The 21,706-nt window shown below is 38.5% G+C and overlaps 1 protein-coding gene across 1 annotated transcript; it reads right to left on the bottom strand.

The window, feature by feature from the left end:
• Positions 1-17,658: 17,658 nt before the first annotated feature.
• LOC148564081 (uncharacterized) lies at positions 17,659-18,222 on the bottom strand. Its single transcript, XM_088487002.1, has one exon. The coding sequence runs from the start codon at positions 18,220-18,222 to the stop codon at positions 17,659-17,661; it is 564 nt and encodes a 187-aa protein (XP_088343128.1).
• Positions 18,223-21,706: the final 3,484 nt, after the last annotated feature.

Genomic DNA, 21,706 nt, shown 5'->3' with positions numbered 1-21,706 from the left:
TGAGCTACAAAACTCCAAATGAGGTGATTCAAAATGCATTGGAAAGAAGACATCTAGAGCTTTCCAAGCATATATGGCATGCATGGTGGATACTAAAAATTGAGGGAGAAAACAGCCCCGTAATGTGCATAGAAGAGCATAGTACCAACATGCAATCAGGCCAGCTGACCTCTTCACCTTCCATGGAGTATAACTCGAGTTGTAGAGATCCAATTGAGGTGCTTCCAGTTACGTTAGAAAGCTGACATCCATAGCTTTCCAACGAGGTATAATAGTCTATATTTGGCATCAAATTGGCAAGGTTGACAAGAGAACAAAGTGACGACTCAAGAAAGGGGGTGCAACATTTGAGTGTAGTTTAATGGATCATTATCCTTTTTGGATCAATTATGTCACTCAGCCCTTCAAGCAAGCAAGGCCCATCAACAAACACCAAATCAAGGCCACAAGAATCATCTAGAATAGTTTATTTTCATTTGATTGTAATTTCCTTTGAATTTCATTTTCATTTTGTAATTTAGGAAGCCTATTTAAAGGCCTTAGTTTCTGCATTTGAAACGGGGGGGATTGAAGGGGAATCCAGCCCCTGATGGGGACTTGGACTTTTACTTTCACTTTTAGCTAGTTTTCCTTTTCTTTGTAATTGAATTCAGAGCTATGATTCACTAAACCCCCTTTCATTGGGTTAGGGAGCTCTATTGTAATTCAATGAATCAATAATAGTTTATCTTCTTCTTCAATCTTTTCTCTTGAATTTTGTTAGAAAGCTTCTCGATCTAATTCCATTGAGTAGTTGTCTTGGGAAAGAAACTACTCATACTTGGAATCCTTCGGAGCCTTGGGAAAGGAATGGAGGATTCATGCTAGAGAAGCTTTCTCACAGTGGATTGGATTGGGGTTTGGATGGATATTGTGACATGTAATCCTACCAAATTGTGGTTCATGAAATTGTGTGGTATAATCAGTGATCAAGCATCATCTCTTCTTATAAACATTTAAACCAAGGGATTGGGAATTTGTTTGTTTTTAGAGAGCATTGGTGAGCCAAGGAATTGGGATCCAATCATATAAGATTGCCAAGCAAAATTCAATGAACGCATTGGTTGAGGAAGAGATAAACATGTTTTGATTCGGAGATCTCAATATCTCCTATAACCCAATGAATTCCCCATTTCTGATTTCCACTTTCTCTTTACATTCTGCAACTCAATTCTTGCAATCACCCCCATTCCCTTTTAATTTCAGCAATTTACATTCTGCTCTTTAATTCATGCAATTTAAGATTCAGCCATTTAATTTTCTTGTCATTTACTTTTCCCGCCAATTTTACATTCCGCAATTCTCATCTCAAATCTTGATTCCGCTCAACTAGAACACACTTCTAATCCGAATTGCTCACTCAACCAATCCTTGTGGGATTCGACCTCACTCTATTGTGAGTTTTTACTTGACGACGATAACCGGTGCACTTGCCGGAAGGAATTTTGCCGATCGTGCAATTTCCTAAATCGTAGCATAACAAGTTTATGCGCATCAAGTTTATGGCGCCGTTGCCGGGGATTGGTTTTCGATTGACAATTCTCAAATTGGAAGTTAACTAGATTGAGCAATTTTTCTTTTCTTTTGTTAATAGTTTTTGTTTCAGTTTATTACTGCTAATTTCTGCAGATTTTAATTTGTTTTCTTTGCTTATTCACTTGTTAGCATACTAACCACTAGCTGTTTGTGATATTGCCTCACTATGGGATTTCCACTATCTTTGGATGAGTATTGTTTGAGACTAAGCACATTGCAAAAAAGAAAGGAGTATCCATCATCTTTTGGTCAATCAAAATCCATGAGAAACTCTCCACCACCACAGAATGATTCATGTTATTATGCTCATGGTGGGTGGGAGTATCAGGAACAGGAAACGGGGTACTTCCCAGAGCCACAAAATGGTCCATGTTTTGGTGAATTTGAACACTACTCAAGTTGTGGCTGGGAAGATCAAAACCAAAGAGATTTCACTTATTCACACCCCATTCATCAAGAGCCATCACCTCTGAATTATCCAACCTCACCTCCTAGTTTTACATATCCAAATTCTTCATCACTTGAGCATTTCTCAGCACAAAATTCCTTCTCAAATTCATACAATTCATTTCACTATCCACAAGACTCATCCCACTTCACACAAGAGTCATACCACTACCAACACTCCAACCAAAGACTCTATCAGCCCACACAAAACACATACTCCCAGCCACCATATCACAGCCAAGATAATCAACCTCATCAACCCAATCCGAACCAACAATTTCAAGATCAATTAAACAGGATAGAAGGAATGATTGCAACTATGGCCAGAGATGTGGCCGATTTGAAAGGCTTTAAGGAAGAATTGATATCCAACTTACAAAATCAAGGTGCTGCCATTCAAAAGCTAGAAGCACAAATTGAATATCTATCAAAGCAAATCCCTACCCACAATTCTTCTAGTGAGACCATGGCAAACCCAAGGGAGGAATCAGAAGAACAAGAAATGGAGAAGGTTAATCAAGGGAGATCACACTCCAATGACACAGAGAGTTGCAAAGAGGAAGGGTTCATTGAACCACAAATTCAGGAAGCTTTTGATGAACATGATACTCAAACTGTCCAACAACAACCAAGTTCTGAGACCAAGGATGTGAAGGCAGTAGAAACAAGCACCAAAATGAGGATTGTGACCGAGAAACAAAGGACCATATCCATGAAGAAGAGAAGGTCGAAGAACAATCCAACTCCTGAGCCAACAAGCAAGTTCACTCAAGCCAATCACAAGGGAAAGCTTGCTGGAAAGAAGCATTCACAACAAGGGGCACTAACTAGCTCCTTTATCCACTTGAAGTCATTCCTCTTAACAAACTGGAGGAAGAGGAAGAAAGTCAGGAACAGCATGTCAAGCTAATGACAATAAACAAGCGCTTGTTGGGAGGCAACCCAACCAAAGGTAGTTTTTCTTTTCTAGTTATTTCAATAAAAGAGTTAAGTAGATTTATCTGTATTGCAAGGAGCTAAGTTTGGTGTTGCACACCAAAACAATTCAAGGGTGAATGTGAGATTCTAAGTTTGGTGTTCCACCAAAAACTTCATTAAAAGCACATTTCTACCTCAGCATGACTAGTCACTAGCTCCAACCAATCAGGGAAACTACTTAACCAATAGTTTAATTTCTAGTTCATAGTTTCTTTTTCTAGTTCATAGTTATTTTCTTAATAAAAGCACATGAGGTTTTCTGCATATGATCCAAATTGCTGCATATGGCAAGGAACTAAGTTTGGTGTTCACACACCAATCTAAGTTCAGAGGCCTACAAACATACATGCATGCTAACCAATTCTCAAAGTGCTTGGGGAACAAGCAACTTCTAATAGCTTTGCAGGAAGACAATCAATCTCATGGAAGGAATATACATCATCATCAAAGAGAACACCAAGGCTAGGAAGGATGATGAACAACAAAGAAGATGCTAAAAGGTTGTATTGTCACTTAATTGCTTGTACTTTGAATTGCTGATATTGGAAGTTTGCATGCATCCCTGCTTTAAGTTTGAGTCATTGCAGTTTTTGTTTGTCTGTTTGTTTAATTTCCAAATAAGTGATAGTCTAAGTGTCTGGATAAACTTCACTTGCTTAAATGTATGCTTGCCATGCTTGTTCTGTTTCCATAAAATAAAAGAAATGTTTGAACAAAAGTAACTCAATTCCATTTGGTAAGAAATCAAATAAGATTAAGTGGTGGTATGCATGTTTGATTGAATAGTCAGCTCACTAAGAAATAAAGTTAGAATTGTCACTTTTAGTGGAAATTAGGATGCTGTCTATGGATCTTGATGAATAAATGTCTTTGGCCATGAAAAAGAAAGAAAAAGAAGAAGAAAAAGCCACTGAAAAAGGGCAACCAAAAAGCAAAAAATTGAGAAAATAAGCTAGGCACCAATGGTTTGAACTTCTGAGACAAATGCCTGTGGTGTTTATGTATTAAGGATATGCTTGGATGAATAGGTTCTGAGGAGTGTTTCAACACTTGGTAACTTGGGTTAACTAACCCGGGATTATCAACCAAAAGTCCATTATCAAGAGCAACCTAAATACAAAACATTTAGTCACACAAAGAGGTGCTGGGCACCAATGTCTCAAGAAGAAATGTGAACTAAAATGCCTGTAGTGGATATGTGTAGTGCACTAATAAGAAAAAGAAAATGCCAAAGGCTTGAGCAACACATGACACTGAGCAACAAGGAGCAAATAAGCTCAAATAAAAAGAAAAACAAAGAAAAGAAACTTGCCAAGGATATGTGAATAACAAGAGGCCATAAGCAGTGTTTTAGTGGAAACATAAAAAGTGACTTTCTTACCTAAGAAACAATAAAGTGATGCTGCAACAACTTTCTGCATGAACACCCCATTAATCAATGTCAATTACTTACTGATATGGCTAATGAATTTACTTTCTGTTTCATTCTTTCTTCTCAATAATTCAGAACTTGCTTGGGGACAAGCAAGGATTAAGTTTGGTGTTGTGATGCCAAGGCATCTTAGGCTAGTTTCACTAGCCTTTTTCTTTTATTTTTAGTTGTTTTATGCATTTTCTTGAGCCTTAAGTAATCATTTTGGCCAAATAGTCATGCTTGTCTTAAATCATTCAAACATGAAGATTTTTATGCAAATTCCATGAGCTTTTAGTTATATTCCTTGAATGCTATGAATGGAAGAATTCTCATGAATTTTAGCAAGACTTTGATGCAACTGTTTGGATGATTTCAGGGAAGAAGAGGCTAGGCAAGGAAGCAACAAAATCAATAAAGGAAGCTTGAATATCACATGTGGAGTTTAAGTTCCAGTTTAAGCCTAAACTGGAGCTTAAACGCCAAAAATCATGAAGGATAAGAAATGCTGGAAATGAAGTTTAACCTCCAGTTTGACCTCAAACTGGAGGTTAAACGCCAGAATGGAAGGTCTCACCAAAGAAGCATTTCCACGTTTAACCTCCAGTTTGACCTCAAACTGGAGGTTAAACGCCAGAATAATAATGCCACTCAGGAAGGAGTTCCACGTTTAACCTCCAGTTTGACCTCAAACTGGAGGTTAAACGTGTTCGACACCTCCAGGGCTACCATTCTAAGCTTCCACGTTTAACCTCCAGTTTGACCTCAAACTGGAGGTTAAACGTGTTCGACCTCCAGGGCTGCCCTTCCTTTATCCACGTTTAAGCTTCAGTTTAACCTTAAACTGAAGCTTAAACGTGTTATATGGAACAGCTTGACCATGCCTTCTTCAAACATAAATAACTTGAGCTACAAAACTCCAAATGAGGTGATTCAAAATGCATTGGAAAGAAGACATCTAGAGCTTTCCAAGCATATATGGCATGCATGGTGGATACTAAAAATTGAGGGAGAAAACAGCCCCGTAATGTGCATAGAAGAGCATAGTACCAACATGCAATCAGGCCAGCTGACCTCTTCACCTTCCATGGAGTATAACTCGAGTTGTAGAGATCCAATTGAGGTGCTTCCAGTTACGTTAGAAAGCTGACATCCATAGCTTTCCAACGAGGTATAATAGTCTATATTTGGCATCAAATTGGCAAGGTTGACAAGAGAACAAAGTGACGACTCAAGAAAGGGGGTGCAACATTTGAGTGTAGTTTAATGGATCATTATCCTTTTTGGATCAATTATGTCACTCAGCCCTTCAAGCAAGCAAGGCCCATCAACAAACACCAAATCAAGGCCACAAGAATCATCTAGAATAGTTTATTTTCATTTGATTGTAATTTCCTTTGAATTTCATTTTCATTTTGTAATTTAGGAAGCCTATTTAAAGGCCTTAGTTTCTGCATTTGAAACGGGGGGGATTGAAGGGGAATCCAGCCCCTGATGGGGACTTGGACTTTTACTTTCACTTTTAGCTAGTTTTCCTTTTCTTTGTAATTGAATTCAGAGCTATGATTCACTAAACCCCCTTTCATTGGGTTAGGGAGCTCTATTGTAATTCAATGAATCAATAATAGTTTATCTTCTTCTTCAATCTTTTCTCTTGAATTTTGTTAGAAAGCTTCTCGATCTAATTCCATTGAGTAGTTGTCTTGGGAAAGAAACTACTCATACTTGGAATCCTTCGGAGCCTTGGGAAAGGAATGGAGGATTCATGCTAGAGAAGCTTTCTCACAGTGGATTGGATTGGGGTTTGGATGGATATTGTGACATGTAATCCTACCAAATTGTGGTTCATGAAATTGTGTGGTATAATCAGTGATCAAGCATCATCTCTTCTTATAAACATTTAAACCAAGGGATTGGGAATTTGTTTGTTTTTAGAGAGCATTGGTGAGCCAAGGAATTGGGATCCAATCATATAAGATTGCCAAGCAAAATTCAATGAACGCATTGGTTGAGGAAGAGATAAACATGTTTTGATTCGGAGATCTCAATATCTCCTATAACCCAATGAATTCCCCATTTCTGATTTCCACTTTCTCTTTACATTCTGCAACTCAATTCTTGCAATCACCCCCATTCCCTTTTAATTTCAGCAATTTACATTCTGCTCTTTAATTCATGCAATTTAAGATTCAGCCATTTAATTTTCTTGTCATTTACTTTTCCCGCCAATTTTACATTCCGCAATTCTCATCTCAAATCTTGATTCCGCTCAACTAGAACACACTTCTAATCCGAATTGCTCACTCAACCAATCCTTGTGGGATTCGACCTCACTCTATTGTGAGTTTTTACTTGACGACGATAACCGGTGCACTTGCCGGAAGGAATTTTGCCGATCGTGCAATTTCCTAAATCGTAGCATAACAAGTTTATGCGCATCAATCCCACGGAGATTGTCGGCTTGAAGCAAGCTATGGTCATCTTGTAAATCTCAGTTAGGTGGATTTAAATGGTTATGGAGTTTAAGATAATTAAAAGATAAGTAAAACATAAAATAAGATAGAGATACTTATGTAATTCATTGGTGAGAATTTCAGATAAGCGTATGAAGATGCTTCGTTCCTCCTAAACTTCTGCTTTCCTATTGCCTTCTTCCAACCATTCATACTCCTTTCCATGGCAAGCTTATGTTGGGTTTCACCGTTGTCAATGGCTACCTCCCGTCCTCTCAGTGAAAATGGTCCAAATGCGCTGTCACCGCACGGCTAATCATTTGTCGGTTCTCGATCATGTTGGAATAGGATCCATTGATCCTTTTGCGTCTGTCACTACGCCCAACACTTGCAAGTTTGAAGCTCGTCACAGTCATCCCTTCCCAGATCCTACTCGGAATACCACAGACAAGGTTTAGACTTTTCGGATCTCAGGAATGGCCGCCAATTGATTCTCGCCTATACCACGAAGACTCTGATCTCATGGAATGGAAGGCTCGGTTGTCAGGTGAGGCAACCATGCATCATGAACCAGGAGGCTAAGAGATACACACTCAATTGAAGGTAGAACGGAGGTGGTTGTCAGGCACGCGTTCATAGGTGAGAATGATGATGAGTGTCATGGATCATCACATTCATCAGGTTGAAGTGTGAGTGAATATCTTGGAATAAGAATAAGCTTGAATTGAATAGAAAAACAATAGTACTTTGCATTAATTTATGAAGAATAGTAGAGCCCCACACCTTAATCTATGGTGTGTAGAAACTCCACTGTTGAAAATACATAAGAACAAAAGGGTCTAGGCATGGCCGAATGGCCAGCCTCCCAAAGATGAACATATAAGTTCGAAAGATATATATGTGATGGTGTGAAAATACAATAGCAAAAGGTCCTATTTATAGAAAACTAGTAGCCTAGGGTTACAGAAATAAGTAATTAATGCAGAAATCTTCTTCCGGGCCCACTTGGTGTGTGCTTGGGCTGAGCATTGAAGCTTTCACATGCAAAGACTTTTCTTGGATTTAAACGCTAGCTTTTGTGCCAGTTTGGGCGTTTAACTCCAGCTTTCATGCCAGTTCTGGCGTTTTGACGCCAGAATTTTTATGCTGACTTGGAACGCCAGTTTGGGCTATCAAATCTCGGACAAAGTATGGACTATTATATATTTCTGGAAAGCCCAGGATGTCTACTTTCCAACCCAATTAAGGGCGCGCCAATTGGGCTTTTGTAGCTCCAGAAAATTTACTTCGAGTGCAGGGAGGTTAGAATCCAACAGCATCTGCAGTCCTTTTTCAGCCTCTGAATCAGATTTTTGCTCAGGTCCCTCAATTTTAGCAAGAAAATACCTGAAATCACAGAAAAATACACAAACTCATAGTAAAGTCCAGAAATGTTATTTTTATTTAAAAACTAATAAAAACATAAGAAAAACTAACTAAAATATACTAAAATTATACTAAAAACAATGTCAAAAAGCGTATAAATTATCCGCTCATCAATCTGCCATGGGGCCGCATGTTCGCTTTGGAGTTGGATTCTAAGATTCATCACATTGGAGGTATCAAATATATATGCAAAATTGATGCTTATTATGATGGTGCTTATTATCCTTGCAAAAAAGTCTACGAACTAGACCTTGACAAGAAGGAGGTGGAGAGTCAAAATCAATCTATGATTTTCCAGAGTTTATTGATACCGGGTTCTATATTCTTCAAAAAATAAGAACTATATATGCTTTTGGGGGGAAGGGGGAAAAATTCACTAAGCATCAGTATTTGTCCCTAGATACATTCTGAATCACTTTTAAAGCGTACCTAAAACATAACAAATAGGTTACCCTTTAAAAGCGCTCTCTTTGGTATGAAAAGTGTACCCATAGATATTAACATAAGGCTACACTTTATAAGTGATTTTTATTATATCTAAGGCTACACTTTTTAAATGATTCCACAATTGTGTTTCCTATTCTCTTATAAAAGGGTAACACGGAGAAAAGCGTATCCTATTCTATGAATAGGCTATACTTTTCAAATTTAGCTTAAACAAATGTGGCTAAATAGGTGTTTTTCTTATAGTGTAATTCTCCTTGGTTAAGGTTAGGGGCTCTGTTGATTCCATGGTTTAATATAATAGCTTTTCTACCTCTAATTCATTCATTGATTCCTTCTTAAGAAAAGACTTTCGTTCTTTATCTTAAAGAATTTGAATATGTTAGAAAATAATTCTTCTTTAACTTGTATTCTCTTAATTGAATTAAGCTTGAAAATAATTCTGACAACTCTTAAGTTTTGAAACTAGACTTGATAAGTGACATCGAATCAACTAGGGAAGATTCTTATGAATTGTGTGGCTTTATAAATTAGTGAATGTGCATAAATCTTTTTTTTAACTAATTGACTAAGGGATTAGCGATTAATTAAGTTAAAGAGTAATTGAATCACCAAGGAATTGGGGTTTGATTATGAACGGTATGCCATAGAAGTATCTTTGCATGATTAAGGTGGAAAGTGAAAAGTATTAATTTGGAAGTTTTAATATCTCCAAAACCTTAACTTTCTTAATCATAAAATCTTTTCAATATTCATTGTTTGCTTTCATACTTTATTGCTTATGTTACAAGTTATTCAAAACCCTAATTTGATTGTCTAACTAGATTAATTGATTGACTATTGTTTGCTTAATTTGTTAATCCTTGTGGGATCGACACTCACTCATCGTGAGTTATTAATTGGTACGACCCGGTGCACTTGCCGGTGTTTTGTTGTTTGTAAAATCTACATCAAGTTTTTGGCGCCGTTGCCGGGGATTAATCGTGGTTAACAAACTAGTAATCAATTGATCACCTAGATTAGACCTTTTTACTTTTTGTTTATTTACTACTTTCATTTTATTTCCCCGCTGGGAATTCTCTTCACACTGTGAAGGGAATTTCAATTTGATTTCCTTGTTGTTTTTGTCTATGCATAATAATCGGGAGAAAGAACCTCTTCAATACCATCCTGAGATCAAAAGAACTCTTTGCAACAATGGAAACAAGTTAGAAATCAAAGAGTTGAAGAAGAGATTGAAGAACTAGTTAAAGAAGAATATGAGCAAAACATGGCAAAGAATAACAATGATAATGCTCTTTCTCTTAGGAAGACTCTTGTATCTTTCACTACTCCTAATCCAGGGAGTTGTGGAAGTAACATTGAACACCTATTGTTAATGCTAACAATTTTGAACTGAACTCGCAACTTGTTGCATTGGTGCAATAAAATTGTGAATTTAGTGGGATCCCGCAAGAAGATCTGAATTTATTTGTCTCTAATTTCTTGCAAATTTTTGACACTGTCAAGACAAATTGCATCCCGACTGAGGTTTACCGATTATTGCTCTTCCCTTTTGCTATAAGGGATCAGGCTAAGTAGTAGTTGGATACTCAACACAAGGAGAGAGTAGACACATGGGAGGACTTGATCAATAAGTTTCTAAACAAGTTCTTCTTGCCTTAGAGGTTGACTAAGCTCAGAACTGACGTTCATACCTTCAGACAACATGAAGGAGAGTGCTCAGGAAGTGCCTTTCGGATATGTTTGCAGATTGGGTCTAACCCCAGATATTCTATGATGGGATCTATAAACCCCAGGTAATTACTAAATAATTAACTAATAAATTAATTATTATTAAAAGAAATTAGGAAATTAAATATTATAGTTTAATGAAGTAGAAAGGGAAGGAGCAAGAAGGAAACGCCACACCCTTTTTTTCCAAATCTTCAATTCCACATAACTCTCAATCCGGAGCTCCAATTGATGAGTCGTCAGTGGCCACGCGTTTGTCTCGGAATTCTCTACAAAACTCACAAAATAATTTGGTAAGAAAATCACATTTTCTCACCCAGATCTCCCCTTTTTTGTTTCAAAAATTTTAGGTATTGGTATTGAGAAATTAAATGATTTTGATGGTTTAGGTGAACTTTAGCAGTGGATAATCACTAAGTTTTTCTTGTTTGACTCATGTGTAAGGTAAGAACTTGTTAAATCTAGTGAATCATTGGATTAGTGAGCCATATAATGATTATAATGATGTTGTGTGAAGTAGATTGTATTCTTGTTGAATTGAAATTCAATTTGGTGGTTTAGAATGACCTTCGGGTGTTTGGGCCTGCGGAATTGGAAATTATGGCTTGGAGCTTGTGAAGGAAAGGCAATTTAAGGTGTTTTTGGCTAAGGAGGAATCGGCCAAGGTATGGTTTTGGTTTCTTGTTGATAACATATAATGTAACGTGAAAACTTAGGCTGGTTGACCATATGATAAGTAGAACTATGTGCATATGTGGAGGCTTGGTGATTTCTAGTGAAAATGTTGAGTTTAAATATGTAAATGTGTGATAATTTATGATAGTGGTAATTGATGAGAATTGATGAATGATTATGAATTATTGGTGCAAGTTTCCTAAATCCATAAACTTATCAGCAAGTTCACCAGGTCTTACCAAGTAATACCTCAGGTGAGTGAGGGTCGATCCGACGAGGATTGATGGACTGAGCAACTATGGTCGAATGACTCACTTAGTTGGGCCAGCAGAAAGTTGTGTTTTGATGGTTATAAAAAGCATTAAATAGGAATTCAGAAAGTAGGAACACAAACAATAAAAGTGAGCTGAAATCTATAGGAGAAAGTAGTTAAAGTTTTGGAGTTATTTATTCATCCGGATTAAGTTTTTCTTACCAACTATTTTAATCATGCAAGATTCATTTGATGGCAAACTGTAATTGACTAAACCCTAATGTCTTAGTGATTTAGTCTCCTCTAACCCAAATCAACCGCCAATATCTTGGTCACGTAATGTAGATTAGAGGGTTAAGTTCAATTCTAGTTTATGGCCATAAAAACCCTAATTACCCAAAGTTAACAGGATTATATGTCACGTATCCCAATTAGTTCAATAAATTAGCAATTTAGGAGGAATTTGCTTTCAAGCTGTTGTTCAAGAGAGATAGCTTTGTCGAGAATTGGTGCGCGAAACTGGCTCCGCACATTTCGCACAGATAGACCGACAAGTATACCGGTTCATCTAAGTAATACCTCAGGTGAGTGAGGGTCGATCCCACAGAGATTGTTGGTTTGAGCAAGCAACGGATATCTTGCAGATCTTAATCAGGCGGATAGAAAATATAGTTGTCACGAGAAAACGCATAAAATAGATAAATAAATAAAACGTTACTAGATAGGTGTAAAATTAATGGTATGAGAACGGTTGAGGCTTTGGAGATGCTTCTTCCTTCTGGATCAACTTTTCTCACCAACTACTCAAACTTTTGATTGATTCATTCCATGGCAGGCTATATATGATTAACGCCGGGTCAACAGTCATTAATCTCCTCTGCTTCATATAAAACGTCGGGTCAGCGGTCATCCAATCTAAACGAGGGTGAAGCTCTAGTAGTCCATTCCCTTGGTTATCCTACTCAAAACGCCACAGACAAGGTTAGATCTTCCGAACAGAGAACGCTGCTCCTTGGGTTCTAGCCTATACCACAAAGGCCCTAATTGTCCCACACCTTGGCTGAACAGATGTCTCGAGAAGTCCCTAATGAAGCCGCGGATTAGCCATCTAAGAGATGTATAATCAAGCTTGTGGTTCAGTACAATCCAGTCAAGGACTCGCAAGAACCCATTTGAATAGGGATGACGGTCAAGTTACACTCCCAATTCGTTAGGATGAAGAACGAAGATACATCTAAGAATAGAATCAAGCATAGATTGAAGTAGAATAGTGATATTATTAATTCATATGAATCAGCAAAGCTCCTAAGCTTAACCTTAGGAGGTTAGTGACTCATAGCTTACAAAAGGTAATGTAAAACGTAAAAGTGGGCAAGAGTTCCTAACAAGGGTGAATTCTTGTCTATATATAGTAATCTGCTAACTAAGAATTACAGAAATCAGATAAACTAATATTATAGTGCGAAAATCCACTTTTCGGGCCCACTTGGTGAGTATTTCGGCTGAGCTTGAGTGAAGCCACAAGCTAATGCTCCCTTTTGGGTGTCCAACGCCAGCTTTGGACTCCTGAATGGGCGTTGGATGCCAGCTACTCCCCCTTGGGCATTGGATGCCAGGAATGGGGCTGGTGGCTGGCATTGAAGGAAAGTATGGACTATTATATATTTCTGAAAAGCCCTAGATGTTAGCTTTCAATAGCCATTGAGATCGTGCCATTTGAACTTCTGTAGCTCCAGAAATGCTCTTTCGAGTGCATGAAGGTCAAATCCTGACAACATCTGTAGTCCTTTCTCTGTCTCTAGATCAGACTTTGCCAAAACTCCTCAATTTTAGCCAGAAAATACCTGAAATTACCATAAAACACACAAACTAAAAGCAGAATCTAAAAATATGAATTTTGCACTAAAACCTATGAAAATATAATAAAACTTAAACAAAACATAATGAAAACTATATGAAAATGATGCCAAAAAGCTTATAAAATATCCGCTCATCAGAACACCAAACTTAAACTGTTGCCTGTCCCCAAGCAACCAAAAACAAAGTATGATTAAAAAGAAGAGAAGGATATAATAAATCTCAGAGTTTTCAATGAAGCTCAGTTTCAATTAGATAAGCGGGACTAGTAGCTTTTTGCTTTTAAATAGTTTTTAATGAAGGAAAGTGAGACGCCAAAACTATTCAAAAGTAAAAAACTACTAGTCCCGCTCATCTAATTGAAACTGAGCTTCATTGAAAACTCTGAGATTTATTATATCCTTCTCTTCTTTTTAATCATACTTTGTTTTTGGTTGCTTGGGGACAAGCAACAGTTTAAGTTTGGTGTTCTGATGAGCGGATATTTTATAAGATTTTTGGCATCATTTTCATATAGTTTTCATTATGTTTTTTTTAAGTTTTATTATATTTTCATAGGTTTTGGTGCAAAATTCATATTTTTAGATTCTGCTTTTAGTTTGTGTGCTTTTATGGTAATTTCAGGTATTTTTTGGCTAAAATTGAGGAGTTTTGGCAAAGTCTGATCTAGAGACAGAGAAAGGACTACAGATGTTGTTAGGATTTGACCTTCATGCACTCGAAAGAGCATTTCTGGAGCTACAGAAGTTCAAATGCCAATTATTCTTTAGGAACTCAGAATCCAGATGATATTATTGATTCTCCTAGTTTATTTCTTTTTTATTCTTGAACACAGCTTCTTTAGAGTCTTGGCCATGACCCTAAGCGCTTTGTTTTCCAGTATTACCACCAGATACATAAACGCCACAGACACTTAACTGGGTGAACCCTTTCAGATTGTGATTCAGATTTGCTAGAATTCCCAGCCAGTGGTGTCCAAAGTTCTTAAGCACACCCTTTTGCTTTGGATCACGACTTTAACTGCTCAGTCTCAAGCTTTTCACTTGACACCTTCACACCACAAGCATGTAGTTAGGTAAGCAGCTCATTTGAACTGTTTAGGCCTAGATTTTTCTTCTTTCAGGCCCTCCTAACCATTGATGCTCAAAGCCTTGGATCCTTACTCTTGCCTTTTGGTTTAAAGAGTTATGGGCTTTTTTCTCTTGCCTTTTGGTTTTAAGAGCTATTGGCTTTTTCTTCTTTTTATTTCTTTTTCTGCTTGCATTTTTCCCTCGTTTTTTCGCATTTTTCTTTCTTTTTGCTACTTTTTCTTGGTTCAAGAATCAATTTTTTTGATTTTTCAGATCACCAATAATACTTCACTTTTATTATCATTTTTTCAAAAGCCAACATTCTTAACTCCAACATCAAATATGTACTGTTCAATCATGCATTCAGAAAATAAAAGTAATGCCACCACATCAAATAATTGAACTATTCTTAATATATAACTCGAAATTTATGCATCTTTACTGCTTCTAAAAAAATCAAAATTTTATTTAAGTTCAATGAGATGAAAAGAGGAAGATTTTATAGCTAATTGGATAAAAGAAATATAAACTTAATAATACTCATGCAATTTTGAAATTAAAATACAGAAAATTAAATAGAAACTTAAATGCTACTAGTGATCATGTAAATCTAAACATAAGAACCAGGAATTAGAATAAGCACAGGAATAGGGAGGTGGAACTCAACCACCTTAATCATGGGATGCGTGAGGCTCTTCAGGGGATAATTTATAATGCTTCAGTTCTTCTAGTTCACGCCCTTGCTTCTCTTGTTCCTTAACTAGTTTGCCAAGCATGCTAGTCTAGTCTTTTTGCTCCTCTCTTAATTGATCCAAGGTGGTTTGCAATCGTGCAACAGATGCTTCCAGCTGGGTCCAATATTCAATTGGAGGGATCTCTTGTGCTTGCTCAGGCGTCTTCTTTTAGGGTTGATCATCTGGTAGTCTGGCGCTTTCCATCACTTGCTTGGTGATTGGACTTTCTGCTGGAATAAATGAGTCTCTGTTAATTAGGACTCCCGCCTCTTTGCACAAGCGAAAGATAAGGTTTGGATAGGCCAATCTGGCTTGAGTTGACATCCTGTTTGCAACGATGTACAGCTCAAAGGGGATCAGTTGGTGGACTTCCACCTCATTTTCCATCATGATGCAGTGAATCATCACAGCCCTTCTGATGGTAACTTCAGAGCAGTTGTTAGTAGGGAGTATGGAACGGCCAATAAAATCCAACCAACACCAAGCAACTGGTTTGAGATCTATTCTTCTCAGTTGGTTTGGATTCCCTTTTGTGTTATTGATCCATTGAGTTCCAGGCAGACATCTGTCTTCTAGAATCTGATCCAACTTTGGATTGGCTAACACCCTCCTATTAAAGGATTCTGGATCATCCCTTTCTGGAGGTAACATAAAGATCTCTCTCACCTTGTCAAGATGAAAATAGAGAGTCTTCCCTCGGACCATGGTGTGAAAAGTATGGAATACTTGTCCATCTTTCTTTTGCTTATCTGTCATCCACAGATTTGCATAGAATTCATGGATCATTATTATTCCAATATTGATCTCAGGGTCGGCCAGGATCTCCCAGCCTCTCTTTCGAATTTACTCTTGGATCTCCGGGTACTCATCTTCTCTTAATTCGAATTCGGCCTCCGGGATCACTGTCCTCTTTCACATTATTTTGTAATAATTTTATTTATACTGCTTTGTGTAGAATCTAAGAGGTTTGAAAACAACTTTTTGGTTGTCTTCTTTCTTGCTTCTTGAAGTGGGTTTTTCCACTTTTTGGAGCCATGGAATTCGAATGGAGTGAGAAGGCAAGGCTCTTTCCACACCAAACTTAAAAGGTTTGCTCGTCCCTAAGCAAAAGAAAAGAAAGAAGATGAAGAGGAGGAGAAGAACTCGAAAGGAGTATGGATGAGGTAGTGTGTGGGTCTACTGGTATATATATAGGGAGGGTAGGGTGGGTTTTCGAAATTAATTAGTGAAAAGATAAAGAAGATATGATTCAAACCTTGGTAAAAGGTAGAAAAAAGATTAGTTTTAAAATCAAAAGATATGAAAAAGATAAAAAGATAAGATAGAAGGTATGAAAAAGATTTTAAAGTTTAATAAAAGGTTTGAAAAAGATTTGAAAAGATTTTAAATTTGAAAGGAATTCGAAATCAAAAGTGTTGAAAGATTCTTGTTTAGAAGATATGATTAAAATGATAAGATCTAGAAAAGATAAGTTTTGAAAAAGTCAAAAACTTTCCCAACCCTTGTTGGGTATTGAATGCCCAGAATACCTTGATTCTGGCGTTCAATGCCATCTTGGTGCTCCCTCTGGGTGTTGAATGCCCAGCCAGTGCCTCTTGGCTTGAGTTCAACGCCAGCCTACTACTCTTCTCTGGGCGTTGAACGCCAGCCAGTTCCCTGGCTGGCATTCAACGCCAGGTTTACTGCACCTTGAGGGTGTTCAACGCGCAACCAGTATTCCCTGGCTGGCGTTGAACGCCAGTCTTGCTGCCTCTTGGGGGCATTCAACACCCCTCTTTCCCTCTTGTCTGGCTTTCAACACCAGCAAGGGCTTTTCTCAAGGTGCTCTATTTTTAGCTCTGATGGTCTATGCTTCTGTTTTAACTACTGCACATGATCACAAGCCTAAGGAAACAATTAGGAAAATTAAACTGATATAATTGAAATATACTTAACGAAAACAAAAATAACTTTAATTATGGTTGGGTTGCCTCCCAACAAGCGCTTCTTTAACATCACTAGCTTGACGGTACTACGCTTATGTCAGCAGCAGGGTGGATTTTTCTTGCTCAACTTCAGCACCCAAGTAATGTTTCACTCTTTGACTATTAACAGTAAATCTTTTGTCAGAGTAGTTACTCTAGAGTTCTATATGACCATAGGGTGATACATTAGTGATCAGGAAAGGTCCTGTCCAACGTGACTTAAGCTTTCCAGGGAAGAGCTTCAGTCTAGAATTGAAGAGCAGAACTTTCTGTCTAGGTTCAAAGACTTTGGAAGAAATCTTTTTGTCATGCCACTTCTTGGCCCTTTCTTTATAGATCTTTGCATTTTCAAATGCAGTAAGTCAGAATTCATTCAACTCATTTAGCTGGAGCAACCGTTTCTCTCCTGCTACCTTTGCATCAAGGTTTAAGAGTTTGGTTGCCCAGTAGGCCTTGTGTTCCAGCTCCACTGGCAGGTGGCATGCCTTTCCATACACCAATTGATATGGTGATGTTCCTATAGGGGTCTTGAAAGCTGTTCTGTATGCCCAGAGAGCATCATCAAGCTTTCTTGCCCAACACTTTCTAGAGGTATTCACCGTTATTTCCAGGATTCTCTTTAGTTCTCTATTTGAGACTTATGCTTGCCCATTTGTGTGTTGCTGATATGGGGTGGCCACTTTATGGCAAACTCCATATCGGTTCAGCATAAAGTCAAGTTGTTTGTTGCAGAAATGAGTTCCTCCATCATTGATCAGTGTTCGAAGGACACCAAACCCACTGAAAGTGTTCTTCTGGAGGAACTTCATCACTACTCTAGTGTCATTCGTGGGTGATGCGACTGCCTCAACCAATTTAGACACATAATCTACTGCCACATAGATATAGGTGTTTAAGTATGAAGGTGGGAAAGGACCCATAAAGTCCATACCCCATACATTAAATAGCTCAATCTCTAAGATTCCTTGCAGAGGCATGTCATGACCATGAGGGAGATTGCCAGCCCTTTGGCAACTGTCATAGCGACGGACAAATTCTCGGAAATCCTTAAAGAGTATGGGCAAGTAGAAACCACTTTGGAGGACTTTAGTGGCTGTTCGCTCTCCTCCAAAGCGTCCTCCATAATCGGAGCCATGGCAATGCCATAGGATTTTATATGCCTCTTCTTTAGACACACAACAGTGGATTATCCCATCGAGCATCTCTTAAAGAGATATGGTTCATCCCACAAGTAGTATCTAGCATCATGAATGAGCTTTCGGGCTTGTTGCCTACTGTATTCCTTGGGGATGAATCTTATAGCCTCGTAATTTGCAATATTTGCAAACTAAGGTGTCTTCCGAATGGCAAAGAGTTGCCCATCCGGGAAGGTTTCAGACACCTCAGTAGAGGGAGGAGATGTCCCTTCTACTGGTTCAATCTGAGACAAGTGGTCAGCCACTTGATTTTCTAACCCTTTTCTGTCTCTGATTTCTATATCAAACTCTTACAGGAGTAATACCCATCTTATCAGCCAGGGCTTAGTATCCTGCTTGGTGAGTAGATATTTGAGAGCAACATGGTCAGTGTAGATAATGACCTTAGATCATAGTAGATAGGATATGAACTTTTCAATGGCATAAACCACTGCAAGTAATTCCTTCTCTGTGGTAGTGTAGTTTTTCTGCGCATCATTTAGAACACGATTGGCATAATAAATGACATGCAAATGCTTGTCTTGCCTCTGCCCCATAATTATGCCAATAGCATGGTTACTACCATCACACATCAGTTCGAATGGTAAGTCCCAGTTGGGTGCAGAAATGATAGGCGCAGTGATATGCTTTGCTTTTAGAGTTTCAAAGGTCTGCAGACACTCTTGGTCAAAGACAAATGGAGTGTTGGTAGCTAGTCAGTTGAACAGGGGTTTGGCGATTTTAGAAAAATCCTTAATAAAACCTCCTGCAGAATCTTGCATGTCCCAGGAAACTTCTACTGGTTCAATTCCTACTTGATCCACCTTTATACCTTTGTTTGAAATCCGATGCCCAAGAACAATTTCTTCAGTCACCATGAAGTGACATTTTTTCCAGTTTAAAACTAGGTTTGTCTCTTGACATCGTTTGAGAACTAGGGCCAGATGGTCAAGGCAGAAGTCAAATGAGTTTCAAAACACGGAGAAATCATCCATGAACACTTCAAGGAATTTCTCCACCATATCAGAGAAGATGGAGAGCATACACCTCTGAAAAGTGGCAAGTGCATTGCACAGGCCAAATGGCATCCACTTATAAGTAAACATGCCATATGGACATGTAAATGATGTCTTTTCTTGGTCTTGAGGATCTACTGCAATTTGATTATAGCCTGGATAGCCATCCAAAAAGTAGTAGAATGCATGACCTGCTAGTCTCTCCAGCATTTGATCTATAAATGGTAAAGGAAAATGATCCTTTCTGGTGGTGCTATTGAGCCTTCTATATTCAATTTACATATGCCACCCTAAACTGTCCTTGTAAGAATAAGTTCATTCTTTTAATTATGAACCACTATCATGCCTCCCTTCTTGGGAACAACTTAGACAGGGCTCACCCAGGGGCTGTCAGATATGGGATAAATAATCCCAGCCTCCCACGGCTGGATTCATTCGCCTTTGTGGTTGAACCACTGGTTTGGCGTCATCTTCCAGCAGGATCTTGTGCATGCATCAGGTTGGTCTAATGCCCTTAACGTCGCTTATTATCCACCCAAGAGCTGTCTTGTGTGTCTTTAGCACTTGGATTAGTGCTTTTTCTTCCTGTGGTTCTAAAGCAGAGCTTATAATCACAGGATAAGTATCTCCATCTCCTAGAAATGCATATTCAGAGACTCTTTTATTTCCTTTGGCTCCTCTAACTCAGGCTGTGCATCATAAAAGATGTCGTTCAGCTCTTCTTCGAGACTCTCAGCCATATTCACTTCTTCCACCAGGGAATCAATGATATCAATACTCATGCACTCCTCTGGAGTGTCTAGATGCTACATGGTTTTGACAACATTTAGCACAAATTCATCCTTATTGACTCTCAGGGTTACTTCCCCTTTCTGAACGTCAATGAGGGTCCGCCCTGTAGCTAGGAAGGGTCTTCCTAGAATGAGGTTGTACTCTTGTGCTCGTCCATTTCCAGCACCACAAAATCTGTGGGAAAAGCAAAGGATCCAACCCTAACAATTATGTCCTCAATCACGCCTTATGCTTAACAGAGCCATCAGCAAGTTGAAGACATATGCGGGTATGTTTAACTTCGTGAGTTAAACAGAGCCTCTTTATTAATGATGCAGGTATTAAGTTAATACATGCTTCGAGGTCAGATAGGGCTGTCTTTGTGAAGGAATCCCCTAAGGTGCAGGGTATCATAAAGCTCCCAGGATCTTTGAGTTTCCTTGGTAAGCTCTTTTGGATTACTGCACTGCATTCTTCAGTGAGGAGGACTGTTTCTGCCTCTCTCCAATCATTCTTATGACTTAAGATGTCTTTAATGAACTTAGCATAAGAAGGTATCTGCTCAAGAGCCTCTACAAACGGTATCTTGATCTCAAGTGTCTTGAGATAATCCGCAAAGCAGGCAAACTATTTATCCTTTTTCGCTTGGCGGGGTTTCTAAGAAATGGCATCTTGGCCTTGTATGTAGCAACCTTAGTTGATGTAGGTTAAATGCTTACAGAATTGCAAGGGGGGTCAGTAGCTTGCTTAGGAAGGGTCTTATCAGCACTTGTATATGTCTCACCATCCCTGGTTGGGCGTTCAACGCCCTTGCTACCCAAACGCTAGGAGAACTGCCCCCTTTTAGGAGTTTAACACCATGGGTGGGTATCCCTTCTTGGCGTTGAACGCCAAGAGTGCTACCCCCATTTGGGCATTCAACGCCAGGGGTGAGCACCACTTCTTGGCATTGAACGCCGATGACATTCCTCTTAGGGCGTGCAACATCCTCAAAGGTATCTTGGACAGTAGTCTGGTTATCCTCTATCAGCTTTTCTTCTTCTGGTCTCCTGTTGCTCTAAGGTTGGGTGTTCAATGATTTCCCACTCCTCAGTTAGATCGCATGACATTCATCTTTTATCTACTTAGATAATTGCTGCCTTGTTTGACTTAGCTAGGCTTCTACATTCCTGTTAGAAGTCTGAGTTTCTCCCAAAGCCTCTTGCAATTCCAACAACTGCTATGCAAGGGTGTGTAGTTGTTTAGTCAATGGGCCATCTTATTCTGGAGGGTTAGATTCAGTAGATATTGCCTTATCCTCTCCTTTTATGGAAGCCTCATCAACTGAGTACAGATGCTGGTTCATGGCAACTGTCTCAATAAGTTCGTGAGCCTCTACAATTATTTTCCTCAAATGTATAGAACCACCAGCAGAGTGGTCTAGAGACATCCTGTCTATGTCTGTGAGGCCATAATAGAAGATGTCTAATTGCACCAATTCTGAAAACATTTCAGTGGGGCATTTACGTAGCATTTTTATATACCTTCCCAGGCATCATGAAGAGATTCATTATTCTCTTTCTTGATGATGAGCGGACATTTTATACACTTTTTGGCATTATTTTCATATTATTTTCATTATGTTTTGTTTTAGTTTTATTACAATTTCTTAGGTTTTAGTGCAAAATTCACATTTTTGGATTCTACTATGAGTTTGTGTGTTTTATGGTGATTTCACGTGTTCT

The sequence above is a fragment of the Arachis ipaensis genome, chromosome B5, assembly GCF_059453495.1.
Source record: "Arachis ipaensis isolate K30076 ecotype BB chromosome B5, ASM5945349v1, whole genome shotgun sequence".
Taxonomy (NCBI): Eukaryota; Viridiplantae; Streptophyta; class Magnoliopsida; order Fabales; family Fabaceae; genus Arachis; species Arachis ipaensis.
The sequence above is the reverse complement of the archived record's forward strand: the minus strand, read 5'-3'. Positions and strand labels throughout refer to the sequence as shown.